This window comes from Vanessa cardui, chromosome 26 (assembly GCF_905220365.1).
Source record: "Vanessa cardui chromosome 26, ilVanCard2.1, whole genome shotgun sequence".
NCBI lineage: Eukaryota > Metazoa > Arthropoda > Insecta > Lepidoptera > Nymphalidae > Vanessa > Vanessa cardui.
In genome coordinates, this window is record NC_061148.1 from 1,944,075 (window position 1) to 1,959,957 (window position 15,883).

General features: G+C 33.8%; 2 protein-coding genes across 3 annotated transcripts in view; one reads left to right on the forward strand and one right to left on the reverse strand.

Moving 5' to 3' along the window:
• Positions 1-12,883, forward strand: part of LOC124540736 — a 46,300-nt gene extending 33,417 nt beyond the window's left edge. For both annotated transcript variants that reach the window (XM_047118423.1, XM_047118424.1), the window contains exons 2-6: positions 5,538-5,694; positions 6,348-6,885; positions 7,707-7,769; positions 9,790-9,948; positions 11,158-12,883. In XM_047118423.1, coding sequence (XP_046974379.1) covers positions 5,538-5,694; positions 6,348-6,885; positions 7,707-7,769; positions 9,790-9,948; positions 11,158-11,274 — 1,034 coding nt within the window. In that variant the 3' untranslated portion in view covers positions 11,275-12,883. The remainder of the gene's footprint in view (positions 1-5,537; positions 5,695-6,347; positions 6,886-7,706; positions 7,770-9,789; positions 9,949-11,157) is intronic.
• A 594-nt stretch (positions 12,884-13,477) lies between these two features.
• On the reverse strand, positions 13,478-15,787 carry LOC124540740 (regulation of enolase protein 1-like). The gene is made up of 3 exons (XM_047118434.1): positions 15,543-15,787; positions 14,470-14,626; positions 13,478-13,732 (listed from the first exon to the last, which is right to left on the reverse strand). Exons 1-3 carry the CDS (start codon positions 15,759-15,761, stop codon positions 13,491-13,493), a joined length of 618 nt encoding a protein of 205 aa, XP_046974390.1. The 5' UTR covers positions 15,762-15,787; the 3' UTR covers positions 13,478-13,490.
• Between the last annotated feature and the right edge of the window lie 96 nt (positions 15,788-15,883).

Genomic DNA, 15,883 nt, shown 5'->3' on the forward strand with positions numbered 1-15,883 from the left:
CTGCCATTTCAGACCTTAGAATTGAAGAAAAATGTTTCTAAATAGATCGTTACAAAATAAATATATGCTCCAATTTCTAGATTCCTTGATTCATTAGTTCTTGGTTGGGTTTTTAGTTAGTCGGGAAAACAAACTTTATCAATGTGAATTGATAGGTATACTTGGTTTATATTATACTAGCGGTCGCCCGCGGCTTCGCCCGCGGCTTCGCCCGCGTAGATAACGGGTCATAATCAGTCTTCTAATATCCCTACTGCTGAGGCACGGTCACATTTGAAGAATTACTGCAACCGGCGCTTGGATCTATTGTGATAAACCTCAAATTCGTGATCACAACACCTCAGCCAGACCAACATCAGCCACGAATCTGATGAGGTTCTTAGGGTCGGAGGCCATTATGCCCTCTAAGGACCGGAGTTAGAACATTTTATAGTTCTATCTTTTATAGTTTAGGCATCATACGTAAAAAATCAACTTTTTTGGTAGATTTTTTCCTTTTTTGTCCGAAAAACCCAAAATATCTTACGGAACCCTATTTTTTTTAAAATAAAATTTAGCCTGTGTTATGCGGGATTAATTTAGCTTTCGAATGGTGAAAGAATTTTTAAAATCGATCCAGTAGTTTTTGAGCCTATTCATTACAACCAAACAAACAAAGTTTTCCTCTTTATAATATTAATGTAGATGTTAAGATCACCTCACCGTAATATAAAGAGAACATATACATGGCACTATAACATTAACTATCTTTTTTATCGACTATGCGCCATCGTCCCATCGACCTTGGGGTTCGAGATGTTATGTCCCTTGTGCCCGTACACTGTGTAAATATGTTATGATTGAAATTCGAAAACAATACGATCTACGTGACTTATCCACTGATTAATCTCACATAACATAGTAACATATACAATAAAAAATATGACCTATGATGATATGAGTCATTCGGAATCTTATATCTTAAATGTACAGGGAAATTCTATTATTTAAACAATTTATCCTCAATAATAATAGCAATTGGATTGTGTTTCTAATTGATTTAAAGATTGATGTTTTCCAGCGGTTTATTGTTATATGGGCCAAGCATGGCTATTCTCAAGAGATACTATTATAGTGCAAAAGTGTGTACGTAAAGGCAAGTGCATGTTCCAATATGGGAAATCAAATACAATGGCAAAGAGTTAAGGCACAGGACAGATTTACGTATGTACTGAACGCACGGCAAGCACAACTATATATATATGCTTAATTTGCGTTTATAATTCATCTCGTGCTCGGCGGTGAGGGAAAACATCGTGAGGAAACCGGCATGTGTCTTATTTCATCGTAACTCTGCCACATGTTCATTCCAAAAACCCACATTGGAACAGCGCGGTGGAATAGGTTCCAAACCCTTGCTTTAATAGGAGGAGGAGGCCTTAGCCCGGCAGTGGAAAAATTTACAGGCTGTTACTTACTTACCTACTTACCAGACGGGAATGACACCTATTGACAAAATATATATAGTTCACTCTAAGATCTAACCTAAGCCAAAAATGACAATTTGTATTTAATTAGACATAAAAAGGGTTATTGGTAACTCGAAAATGGTTCACTTTTGCATATGGGGGTTAAAATTATCGTAAATAGTCACCTCTATACCACCTAACGGGAATACGTCGAATTACCAATAACCCTGTATAATACTTTCGAACAAAATTGCTTGATGCACCCATTACGAGTAATATTGGTGAATAATTGTTAAACTCCACCCGAAAAGCATTGATAATAAAAGGCTATTTGACAATGCGAAAAATAAATTGCGAATAATTGTAATCAGTGTATATCATGAGTTTAAAATGGTTATTTACCAACGAAAGTTGAAAATAATACTTAATTTATTCAAAAATCCATAAATAAAAACGCAAATTTTCAAACGTTTGTCACGTGACACAAAACGGTCCTGATTGGCCGGGCTTATGATAAAGTCTCTTTCTTGTAAACTTTGCTTTTCTACTATAGTATACTATAGCGCCATATTGTCCAAGTAGCGTTTTTGCGCGCTATTTAAATATGGAATTTTTAATATGACATTTTTCGGCAAATATGTACTAGAAATAAAAAACACAACTTTTACTGGTTTCCTTAACTTCTACTAAATAATATAAAATGGATTTTAAAAACCAGTCAAATAGCCTATTATCAATGTACAAAGCTACCTATTGGTATTTTTTATTATTTCCCTCTCTTTCTTTCACATGTGAAATGTTTACATTAATTACTTTGTAAAATTATGGTGTTATAATTAAACGTCCGCAATACCTGTTCGCCCATAAACGTTTTTGTATTCTTATTGATACCGTGAACGCGAAAGGTTGTTACCCAATAACGGATCTTTATATTCTTCTAGAAGTTTCGCGTTTTTTAATTATTCTTAATTCAAATAAATTAGAGATACGTTATCGCTACATCGTATTATAAACTGAAGTTCTAACCGTGTCTGTATATTTGTTCGCGTTTAACTCCATAACTACTGAACGGATTTTCATGCGGTTTTCACTGATAGACAGGGGGATTAACAAGGAAGGTTTAGGTATATAATATACTAGCGGTCGCCCGCGGCTTCGCCCGCGTAGATAACAGTTCATAATCAGTCTTCTAATATCCCTACTGCTGAGGCACGGTCACATTTGAAGAATTACTGCAACCGGCGCTTGGATCTATTGTGATAAACCTCAAATTCGTGATCACAACACCTCAGCCAGACCAACATCAGCCACGAATCTGATGAGGTCCTTAGGGTCAGAGGCCATTATGCCCTCTAAGGACCGGAGTTAGAACATTTTATAGTTCTATCTTTTATAGTTTAGGCATCATACGCAAAAAATCAACTTTTTTTGTAGATTTTTTCCTTTTTTGTCCGAAAAACCCAATGTCTTACGGAACCCTATTTTTTTTTTCAAAATAAAATTTAGCCTATGTTATACGGGATTAATTTAGCTTTCGAATGGTGAAAGAATTTTTAAAATCGGTCCAGTAGTTTTTGAGCCTATTCATTACAACCAAACAAACAAAGTTTTCCTCTTTATAATATTAGTGTAGATTAAGATAGAATGATAATTGTGCACATCACAGAAATAAGCAACAAAAACTTATGTCCGTAGCACGAAGCCGGGATGGTAAACTAGTATAATATATTTAAACGAATATCAGCGTTGTACGTGAGAAGTAAGTTATAAGTATTCAAATAACGAATTAAATGTTTTTTTCCGTTGATTCGCTGGCCTTCAACTTGACTCGTCGCGTCGTGACCTCGAACTGCATAAGTCGGCTGGCGATTTTTTTTTTTAAATAAAGCCTTTTCCTGCTGATACTAGATGTATATTATACTAATTTCCACCAAACCGCATTGGAATAGCGTGGTGGATTATTCCAAACCTTCTCCTCAAAGGGTGTGCCTTAGCAGTGGGAAGTTTACAGGCTGTTGTTGTTGTTGCTTTATCTGTTTGTAATGTGTCCGCCTTTTATGAATCGCAGATAACGTCTAAAATTTCGATTGCATTGGTATGAGGTGAAAGCATAATCATAATATTAATAGAAGGATACAAACAATTTCTTATCTAAATAGAAGATCGAAGCGGTGGTAGAATAATTTCCAAACCCTGCCAAGAGAAGGATACATACCTCAACTAAGTAATCGAACATTTACGCCGATTATTTTTAATTTTTTGGAAATTCGTAAAGGTTTCTGGGGTACCATCAAACGGGTAATAAGTAAATTGCCCTCCCAATAGATAATGAGAATGTTTTTACATTTTCACAGACACTTGGGCACATAATAATATCCTGTGTATTTAGTGTCTTATAATGTTTCCACAGGTTTTGTTGCTTTGAATTTTCTTTTACATTTTGTTTTAATTGAAAAGGTATATTTTTGGCTAGCAGTTTAATTTAAATTACAAACTATCTGTACTGTATTTTTTATTGTTTTTGCTTTTAGTTGTTTTATTAGATTATTAATCGTTAAATATTGGTTAAAACAACAAAATCAATAACCTCATTTATCCTCATAATAACCCTGTTATAATATTATGATTATAATCTAAAAATTATAGAATTGCGGAAATATTAAGGCGGATGCCGTCTTAACATAACGTACGTTTTTTTTGCATTAGGAATTAATTATTAATAAATTCTGTCAAAACTTGTAAATGGCTGTGTTTTAAGTTTTAAAAAGATATTGACCATGAATTGTTACATAAGTTATTTGTTTTATGTCGTTGAAATTGGCGGTCAAATGCACCGACGAGACACAAAGAAAAGATTTTAAATATTGCATTAAATCAACAGGATATATTTGAGTATGATAATTGATATTGAATATAACTATACTAAAGTGATCACCATCACCCATAGACGATGACGCTGAAAGAAATATTAACTATTCCTTACATCGTCAATGCGCCACCAACCTTGGGAACTAAGATGCTATGTCCCTTGTGCCTGTAGTTACACTGGCTCACTCACCCTTCAAACCGGAAAAGTTTACTTCCAAGCTAAACAAAAAACCGAAGAATAAGAATACATCTATGTACAAAGTACATCTAAACAGTAAATGTTGTATTATAAAAATTATAATCTGTTATATTTGTTTATCTATCAGCAATATTACTCTAACTAAAATATGTAATTATAAAAATAATTTGTTGCTTCTATCTGCCTTATCAGCGTATATTAATTATACATTATCTTGAACGCATTACACATTAATTAAAAACGAAATGATAACGCGTTCTAATGTACAGGTAACGCCATCTAGTTAAAGTGCCGTGAACTTATTGTTTAAATCTTAACCGATGATTGCGGGTTCAAACCCAGGCAAGCACCACTATATCTATGTGCTTAATTTGTGTTTATAATTCATCTCGTGTTTGGCGGTGAAGGAAAACATCGTGAGGAAACCTGCATGTGTCTAATTTGATCAAAATTCAGCCACATGTGCATTGCACCAACCCGCATTGGAACAGCGTGGTGAAATATGTTCCTAATCCTCTCCTTAATGGAAGAGGAGGCCTTATCTCAGCAGTGGGAATTTTCAGGCCATTATACATACTGTTTGTTTACTTATTCAACTGATCGTAGTCTAACTTAACACCCCTTTCCCCCATACGTTTACTTGGTGGTAGGACTTTATACAAACCCGTCTGGGTAGGTGCCACCCACTCATCAGATATTCTACCGCCAAACGCACGCAGTATTGTTGTGTTCCGGTTTGAAGGGTGAGTGAGCCAGTGTAACTACAGGCACAAGGGACATATCATCTTAGTTCCCAAGGTTGGTGACACATTGACGATGTAAGGAATAGTTAATATTTCTTACTACGTCATTCTCATTGTCTATGGATGATGGTGACCACTTTCCATCAGGTGGCCCATATGCTCGTTCGCCAACTAAGTTTCGGTCCTAGTCAATACATATGAATTTCACCTCAAAAACCTCTAAAGGCCAAATCACTGATAAGAATTTAATGAATAACGTTATTTGTATTTTGTTTACAGGTAAAGAGGTGCAGAAAAGATGGCGTTCGATACGCGATTCGTATACCAAGGCGTTTCGTCAGGGGAAATGTCAACCGCCCGAGCAGTGCCCTCCGGGCAGTCGGAGATACCAGTACCACAGGCAGATGTCCTTCTTGTTACGAGCTTTGCAAAACAAGTGAGTATTTCGACTAGTGTTAGTTTTGTGGGAAAGTTTCTTATATATGTAACAGCCTGTAAATAACCCACTGCTGGGCTAGCCTTCGCTTCCATTAAAGAGAGGGTTTGGAACATATTCCACCACGCTGTTCCAATGCGAGTTGGGGAAATGCACATGTGGCAGAATTTCGATGAAATTAAACACATTCAGGTTTCCTCACGATGTTTTCCTTCACCGCCGAGCACGAGATGAATTATAAACACAAATTAAGCACATATATGTAGTGGTGCTTGCCTGGGTTTGAACCCGAAATCATCGATTATGATGCACGCGTTCTAACCACTGGGCCATCTCATCTCATATACTTTATTCAAGTAGGCTTTTAGAAGTACTTTTGAATCGTCATTTAACAACTATATCAAGTGATGCTACCACCGGTTCAGAAAGTAGATCGTAAAGAACCGGCAAGAAAATCGGTAGTTACTCTTTTTGAAAATTTAAAAATACGGTAATGTTTGTTAATTACGATTATGTATGTATGTATGTAATTTATCCTGGAAGTCAACAAGTATTAATTCCACGCTTTTTTATCGTCTGCATAATCCTGTACTGAATATACCATCTTGAAATGATTTAAATTCATGAAACGGAACCAAATTAACTTGTTCCAGAAAACCGCGATACTCCCAAGACAAGTACGAATCGTTCTCCGAGGTATCGAACTCGCCCCAACACCCGCCCCCAGAAGACATACCACGGATCAAGCACGAGATCACAGAGAGACCGCTCGATCTGAAAACCAAACCGGATATCCAAGACAGACCAGAAACTTTAGACAAGTGCAACCAAGCAACCATAGACAAGAAGTTGGAGATAAAAATCGACGCGAATACGATATTACCTGACGACCACTTCGATGATGACAAATTATTCATGAACTCCCTACTTCCATTATTTAAGAAGATGGACGATGATACGAGACTGCTCTGCAGGATTGAGGTTTTGAAGATCATAAGGTACGCGTTGCAAGGTCACAAGTGTTTCGAAGCATTAAAGATGGCGGAGGACAGCTTCTTCAAGAATAGAATGAGCGGGATTCTGGCCAAGCAAGAAATTGTTGATAATTCTCTGAATTCGAAGTCAAATGAATCCAAGTTGTCGATGACGACGCGCTCGGCTGATGGAAGCAGACCGATTAGGAAACGGAGGGTAGGTTGATAAAATTTGTACTAATTATATATAACATAAGGGGTTTTTTATGGTACAGGTTGGCGGATGAGCATATTGCCAGAGGCGTAGCTACTGCCGTATCTGCCGTATCAATTATACGGGGCCCCCGGCTACGAGGGCCCCAAACGGCCGTAAGTAACAACACATGATAGATGACAGACAGATATAATTAACACACACAGATAATCATAATGATGACAGAAGATAGATTATTATGATAAATAAATATTTATTTTAATTTTATGACATTACTTTTGTGAGAAATCTCTGCCGTGGGCCCCCAAACAATTATTTATAGGGGGCCCCACCACGGCAGGCTACGATTCTGCATATTGCCCACTTGTAAGTGGTCACTATCACCCATAGACAATGGCGCTGTAAGAATTGTAACCATTTCTTAGATAGCTAATGCGCCACCAATCTTGGGAACTAAGATGTTATTTCCCCTGTGCCTGTAGTTACATTGGCTTACTCACTCTTTAAAAGGGTAACATCAATAATGAGTACTGTTGTTTGGCGGTAGAATATTTGATGAGTGGGTGGTACCTAACCGGGCTTGCACAAAGCCCTACCACCTATATATACTTGTTAAGCTACATTGTCAAGAATCTAACTCGTCCTTATTCCAATACGGATTGGATCATCGCTCGCAGCGCTAATGATTACAGAATGCATCAAGTGCGACTATAATAATAATAAAAAAATGTATTAGTACTGCATAGCGGAAATATATTTATTTTATAAAATTAAAACAGTAATATATATGATCTGTTTAAATATTTGTACGTATTTTCTTTCAGGCACGTTCGCCATCACCGCTACCGTTACCACCCAAGAGACGCGGTCCAGGGCGACCCAGAAAGGTAAGCTGAATAATTAAACTATTATAGAGTAGGGTTAGGTTAGGGTTGGTAGAGTTAGGTAACCACAATGATATTCTAATAAACAGATATGTTATACCCATACTAAGCAACAGAAAAAAGTGTGCCGCGCCGGGGACCGTTTATTTTTGTTTATTTTACATTTCGTTACAAGTAAAAAGGATAGCTTGATAAAAACAATAAGTAAAAGGGATAACTAGATGTTTTAATTACACATAACGTATTACTACGTAATTATGATGTATTATAACGTATTACTGGCATAATTAGGATGAAAACGACTAAAGGCAAACGTCTCAATTAGGACGTTTTCTAGTCTTCACTTTTTGCGCGTTAATGACATATCTGTTTATTAGAACATCTTTGGGTAACTATGTAATAAGTAATTATGTCCCTAACTAGCTACTACATGTATAAACCTTTAGTTAAACTGGCTAAACCTATACAAACCTCTAAACCAACACAACAATACAAAGTATTGGCGGTAGAATATTTGATGAAAGGGTGATGATAGATTAATGAGGAAAAGCAAACAATATGTAACGATGTCAAAGGATTTTATTGTCGTACTAACTTATTCGAGACTATTCTAGAATACAAGTAAACTGTTTGACACACACACGAAAAAAGAACAAAAATCTATATAGCCAGTAAACATTATTAAAGACCTATTTATCGATAAGTCACTTTGTAAGACCCAATGCCTTATGACATTGTTTATATTAGACAGCTCTAATACTACCCCTGAAACCGATGTCATAAGAAATAACTATAAATAGTTACCTATCAGTTAGGGTTATAATCAACATACATGTATTATGTAACTTAAATACAATATCAACAAAAAAACATAAACAAAAGCTTTAACATATATTATTAACTAGCTTCAACATAGTTATGTAAACCTATATAAACCTTTTAAAAATTTATCAAATGAAACCTACCCAGACACAGTTACTCAAAATCCAAACAGCACCTGACTGTTTTAAGTCCGCTCTGTTCAAAGGGCTTGGAGTGTACACAGATCTGTAATAATATAATAAATATTATTGGACTTATATTGTATATGGATATATATATTATCTGTGTATTTAAGTATCTGTCCCCTCGAGTGACACACATCGTGGAAAGCGCGGGAATATAAAATATATGATTTGGGCGCGGGTGAAGACGGTGTGTGTGCACGGCGAGTGGATATTTAAATATAATATAAATTTATATGTAACTTGTAAAACGATCTTACAATTATATATATGTGAACATTACAGGGCTTATATTACAAACCTCTAACTAGTTGGACGCTTGATCAATCAACGTTCGGCCCTATCTATCCACCAGCGTCTTTTCTGATCATTTTATTTCGATTGCTTTGAAATAAATTCCTACTTTTTAAACATATTTGGAAAGTTAAGAAAACGGTTAAGTTTTTAAAATAATCTGCAGTGCAAATTTCATGATTTTTTTGTTTGTTTTTAAGGCGTTTTTGAGGAAAAATAATAAAAAATAAAAAAATTGAAATAATTGTTTTTCGTCTCGCATTTTTAAATTTGGTCCGACTATTACCGTTTCAATATTGACAAATATCCAGAGTTTAATTTAATCGTTTTTTATTAATAAGAAGAAAAAATAGATTTTAATTGATACTTTTTTTTAAATATAAATTAGTTGTTGCATTTTTGACAAATTTAAATAAAAGCTAAAAAAACGTGATAACTCAAATATGGTTAATTATCGCGCTATACATATGGGGATACAAAAATTATTTACAACAAAATACATATTAATTGATGGCTTACACAACATCCAAAAAAAACAAAAACAAATTTGACCTATGCTATCGTCGTTTATAAACATAATAAATTATATATAAAATTATACATAAAATTATTGCAAATAGTCACCCCTATCACTAACGGGAATACGTCATTACCAATAACTCTATATATATATATATAATAATCTCTTTCTTCTTTGGGTATTAACGGTATTTATGATTTTCCAGGTCCGCCCCCCTCCATCGGACTCGGACGAGGAACAACTGTTCAAGAAACAGTTCCCAAAGCTGAAGGTTTCCCCTGTCGAGGTCTCTCTCGCGTCAGAGGAGGATTCGTACAACAAGGCCACGAGTGTCGCACAGTTGTCAACGCCACTGTTTATGAAGGTAGTAAAAAAAGTAAAGTAACAGCCTGTATTATATGCATTTCCCACTGCTGGGATAAGGCCTCCTCTTCCATTAAGGAGAGGGTATGTAACATATTCCACCACGCTGTTCCAATTCGGGTGGAATACACATGTGGCAGAATTTCAATGAAATTAGACACATGCAGGTTTCCTTTCGTTTTCCTTCACCGCTGAGCACGAAATAATTATAAACGCAAATTAAGCACATATATAGTGGTGATTGCCTGGGTTCGAACCCGTAATCATCGGTTAAGATGCGCGCGTTCTAACCACTGGGCTATCTCGGCTCTTCTGAAGGTAGTCATACTTTTATTAAAAAAATTAAAAGTATAAAACAAAGTCGCTTTCTCTGTCCCTATGTATGCTTAAATCTTTAAAACTACGCAACGGATTTTGATGCGGTTTTTTTTAATAGATAGAGTGATTCGAGAGGAAGGTTATCGTATATAATACATGGACAATATAGTAAAGAAACACTGATAATTTTAGAAGTTTGTAATGTGATGTCGTAAATAAATAAATTCTGTAGTATATTTAGTATCAGTATTGCACCCGTGCGAAGCCGAGACTGGTCGCTACTCAGCGTATAAAAATAATAAAATTACACAAATATTTTTAACTTTGCCGTTTCATAAATTCAAATTATATGTAAAAAATACATTGTTTAAGAAGGCATATTATTTCATACAAGATTATACAGACGATGAAAAAATGTGGAATTAATACTTGGTGACTTTCAGGCAGGATATATACATATATGCAATGATATTCTAATAAACAGATATGTTATACCCATACTAAACAACTGAAAAAAGTGTGCCGCGCCGGGGACCGTTTATTTTAGATTTCGTTAAAAGTAAAAAGGATAGCTTGATAAAAACAATAAGTAAAAGTGATAACTAGATGTTTTAATTACGCAAAACGTATCACTACGTAATTATGATGTATTTTAACATATTACTACGTAAACCAACTAAAGGCAAACGTCCCAATTAGGACGTTTTCTAGTCTTCACTTTTTGCGCGTTTATAACATATCCGTTTACTACAACATCATTGCATATATGTATATATTTGTAATTAACTAAATGTTGAAAAGGAGTAACTACTGAGATTGTTGCTGGTTTTTCGCGGTAGAAGTCTTCAAGTTAAACTAAGACATTGATAACAATTTTTTTCTTTTCTTCTAGATGTACAATCTGGAACGTTCGAAAATTGCACCTGTGACGTCACCGCAGTCCATGCAAGTCTCCATCAAGACGGAACCACTCGATAACAGTCCAACGTCAGCTTTAAGTACAATGTAAAAAGGTCCAAATTCGATTAAACGAAAATTGAGATATTTTAACATTAGTAATATAAGTTTCGTCCGAATAAATTCATGCCTTATTTGCTCCATTGAAAAAAAAACATATTCGATTTTTAAATGTTTTTTTTTTTTTTTAATTATGATTTAAAGCTTAAGAAGTTATAAAATAACATTTTTTTATAAATTATTTCCTTGCTCATAAATGTCAAAGATGTTTAGTTATAAGATCGTAGTAGGATTTGAAGTTGCTATCTCATTTGACAGTATTATAAATACTCCATGGATAGCATTTTTCGAATTCTATTTTCGAATTCCGTTCCCTGATTGGTCATTCGTAATTTTATTATCTATATATCAAATATTGTTTGGTTGTAGAAATGAAAATGTGATATTTAGTTTAGAATAAGGTTTTAGTAGTTATATATTTGTCTTTTATTTTATTAATATGGCAACACTAGATTATTGTGTTTAAAGAATTGTATATAATAGAATTGTGTATGTATATCTAAATAAGCTGTGCATTATGATAAATAATATTTACAATAAAGTACTGTATATAGTTAGTTTATTGATAAATTAAGTAAAGTCGTTATATACCGGTTATAATATATAAAACCTTTTTTTTATTTCTTTATGTGTCAACGTGAATATAAATTTGAAGTCGAATCGTTATTGGTGTATTCTTGTATTATTGTATTTCGTACATTCTTCCTTTAATGTCCATCGAAGTGGGCTTGTAATAGTATTATAGATTATATATGCAATTAAAGTTTTTTAAATGAAACAGTTGTCAGTTTAGGGTTGACATCAAAAAGATTATCAGTTCCATTTTTTTGGGTTTCGTTGTAGTTTTTGTGTGGGTGTTATCAGCACTGAAAATTAAAATCTATTATAATTTCCTTAAAAGAATTTTCTTTTACATTTGCCGAAATATTTTAGTTATGGCAACCTCATAAATAATATATTTACTAGTCTTTTATATATAATTATACATTGAATTATCAAACCGTTTTGGTGATTTTATATTAAAAAGCTATCATTTATGTATGTTTCCATATAATTAATTTTATGTAAATTATGTATGTTATTAATAGTTAAGAAACAAATTTGAAGCATTTTTAGTTAGTATCATTAGTAAGTAATTTAGTTAAGTAAACACATACAGGTATAAGACACGTGCGAGCTTATTAGTAGATATAAAAAGACGTTATTGATGCGAAGTATTATCGATATCGACTAGTGATGTGCACGTAACCTTTTAATCGATAATTGTTAGTTGTTAGCAAATTTTTTTTTTCGTTCTTTCGTCGTTATTTTCTTCTAAATCAATAGCTAAATCCTATACAGTCTTTACTGAAGCGTTGACACGTCGACCCAATATTCGTGCTGTTAGTTTACATATCGATAAATGTGTAAACAGCTTAGCATTCTGGGGATTCCCCGCAAATGTGGTTTTACGAATAAACTCGCTCGTGTGCATACAATATTTATTTGGTCAATTGAATATTTTTCTCAAATCGCACGTTGAGTTTATAAATCGAAGTCCATGTTCGTATTATTTCAATGGAATTTGTACAAAATATGAACAATAAAACCAATTAAAATGATCTCTTGTTTTTAATTACGCCTTGTTATTTAATTTGATTTATTTCTTACTGCATAATAATCTAGTCGTAATTAACTAAGCAGTTATAATACAAATAACATTATACGAACGCATTGTTTCTATTACTAATTAATAATACAATTCTTCAATTTTGTAGGTTTTTTTTTTAATGTAGATTAAATAGACATGCTGGCCAATGATCACTGCCTGTTTTTTTTTTTATTATACAAATATGATACTATCCTTATTTCACCTTTCATATATGAAAAAACTCGTGTCTCTTCCCAATGTATAAACAATAGGGTATTCTAATATGTTTGAAAAACTAGAAAAGCAAAGCTATAATTATTTGGTGTTTTTTGACATAATAATGGATTACAATCGCTATCGTTGAAACGTAATATATAAAAATATAAAACCTCCAGAATAGTTGTTCATCAAACTGCCAGATGATAATGAAATTACATTCATTGCCTATCTGACGCCAGACCATGGCGGCTCCTGTTTTAGGTCACTGGTATACGATCAAAAAATTACAACTTATTTCAATATAATAAAGTAATAAAGCAAATAATAAAACAATATTATGCAAAATGTCTTTATTGCCATTAATTGGAGTGTATAATATCTTTAACTGGCTTACTGAACGTAACCCCGCTAAATTTAGCTGTCAAGCCCTCCCGTTGTGGAGTACAGCTCATCAGACCTACGAAATATTTCTCGGACACAGGGAATGCTGATAATCTTAATAGAATCCATGTTTTATTATCTGTGGAGTACTTGACACAGACGACATTGCCGACTTTCGATAGTCTCAGCCAGAATTTCCTTGGATTCCCATTGAATACTCCTGCAAATAGTTTCTATTATAAGTAATGAGGATTGATTTTTTATCTGTGACGACACTGAATAGGACTTAGCATTCCGCCTATGTTTGTTGGTAATATTAATTTATTTAACACAGAATAATGTGTGCAAAAAATTATCATTATTCCAGATTTCGGACAACAAACCCAGTCTCAGACCCAACGGTTTATTCTACAGCACTAATAGAATCGAGAGTTCATCTTAACATAATAAAGTTAACATTTTTATAACTATTATCCTACCGTCTATCACTTCATATATAAAAAAATATTGTTAGTGTCATTGTATTACTTAGACACCAGAGTCCGAACTCAAATAATCCGAACTTAATTAAACAAAAAATTGCTTTAAAACTAGTTTAATCTTGATATTATTGCAATATAAATAAATTTAGATGTTTACATAATATATGTAGATATAATTAAGAAAATAATCGCAGGCGCGACAGTTAGGTACTAGATAGAGATCAAAGACATTCTTCACGAGATATTTCAATAGATTACTGCTCCAAATCACAAAATGACAAAAGCCAAGTAAAGAATATTTGAAAGTTAATCGAAGTGATATTATTAGTCGACCTTAAATTTTCTAGCCTAATCAAATGGACGTAGGAAAACAGGTAAACAAGTCTTAAATTTACTTTGTTCGGAATAGACTAACTCCAACTATAAGACACATTCCTAACAATGCCTTATGAAAGTCTTATAAACATATTAATACCTGTCGCCCAATCGGAGACTCCATTAGTGAGTACACTGCCTATCATAGGCTGGCCGTCGTTGTATTCGATTCCCGTTTTAAGCCAGTGCTTTTCATCCAAGTAAATCATCAAACCGGCCTGATCGTACAATGTGTGGAAATCTGCTTCAACGCATACCTTAAATTAAATGAAAAATTTTAAATAAAAAAACATTTAACACCTATTTATACAGCATGTTGACTCCTTGGCCGGTCCAGCTTATAAATCAAGAAATTCTAGTTTCAAACATTTGATCGGATCAATTAAACATTTTACATCCCGAAGATGTTAGCGCAAACTGACAACATCTTTCTTCGAATGATTTATTATGAGGATTTGCGTTCCATAAGAATATACAAATGGAAGAATTTGAGTTTTACAATATTTCCCGCGCAATTGGCTATTCACCAATGATAATCCTGACCAAAATCCCTCAGTAGGATATAATAATACGTAAATTATATGGAACGGCGTGGCAGCTCCAAAATGTTACATGAATACTGGCGTTGCATAGCCGCCAAAAATTTTTGTCAAAATTATTTCTTTTCGAGAAAAAAAATCCTGAAGTTCATGTATTAATTTTTAAGAGTTATTTACGTCATTTTGACGTTGCGTTACGTTACTCTAAAGTCTTATATTAACCAGAATTATTTTGAATCAATTAACATTCAGAAGTGATATTAATATTGCAGATTCTTCTTTGGCATATAACTCTTATTATACGCCGAAAACGGGCCACTGAACTGACTGACTGACTCACTATTCGATATACCAGTTCGCCAAATTTAAAAAGGCTAAGTATTTTAAAACTTTTGTGAAATTCATATTTTGATGCCGCTTACTAATATTTTTTCCGGCGCCACTCCTTTTAAAGTTTCTCTTACTTCTCTGCGTGATTGGATGCACCACCCCAAACGTTTTGAACATTTCTATAACACTTCCTTAGTTTTACCCATAACATAAGACATACATTAAAATGAGGTCGTTGACAATATTTTGTCTGTGAAACCTTAATGGCGTGATGATTTTACGACTAAGTTAAATAAACACCAACCTCCAAGGTAAAGTCCTCAGAGATGCCGACTCCATAAACATGTCCGCTGTTAAATGTGAAATTGTACCAAGTACTTTGCCAGAAGTCTGTTTTCTTGTCTGTCGTCATATGCAGTTCATTATCCTTTAAGCTCCACTGGGCTGGTTCATTGAACCAAGTAAATTTGTCTAATGTAATGTCAGAAATTTCAAAAATGGAAATTACATTTAGAATATCCATTTTTCCAATTCTTGTTGAAATTCTGAAACAATAATTCAAAATTATCAATAGATAATAAAAAAAAGAAAATTAGAGGGATAAGATATTCAGTTTATGTGCTCTATTACTTATTTAATGATTAT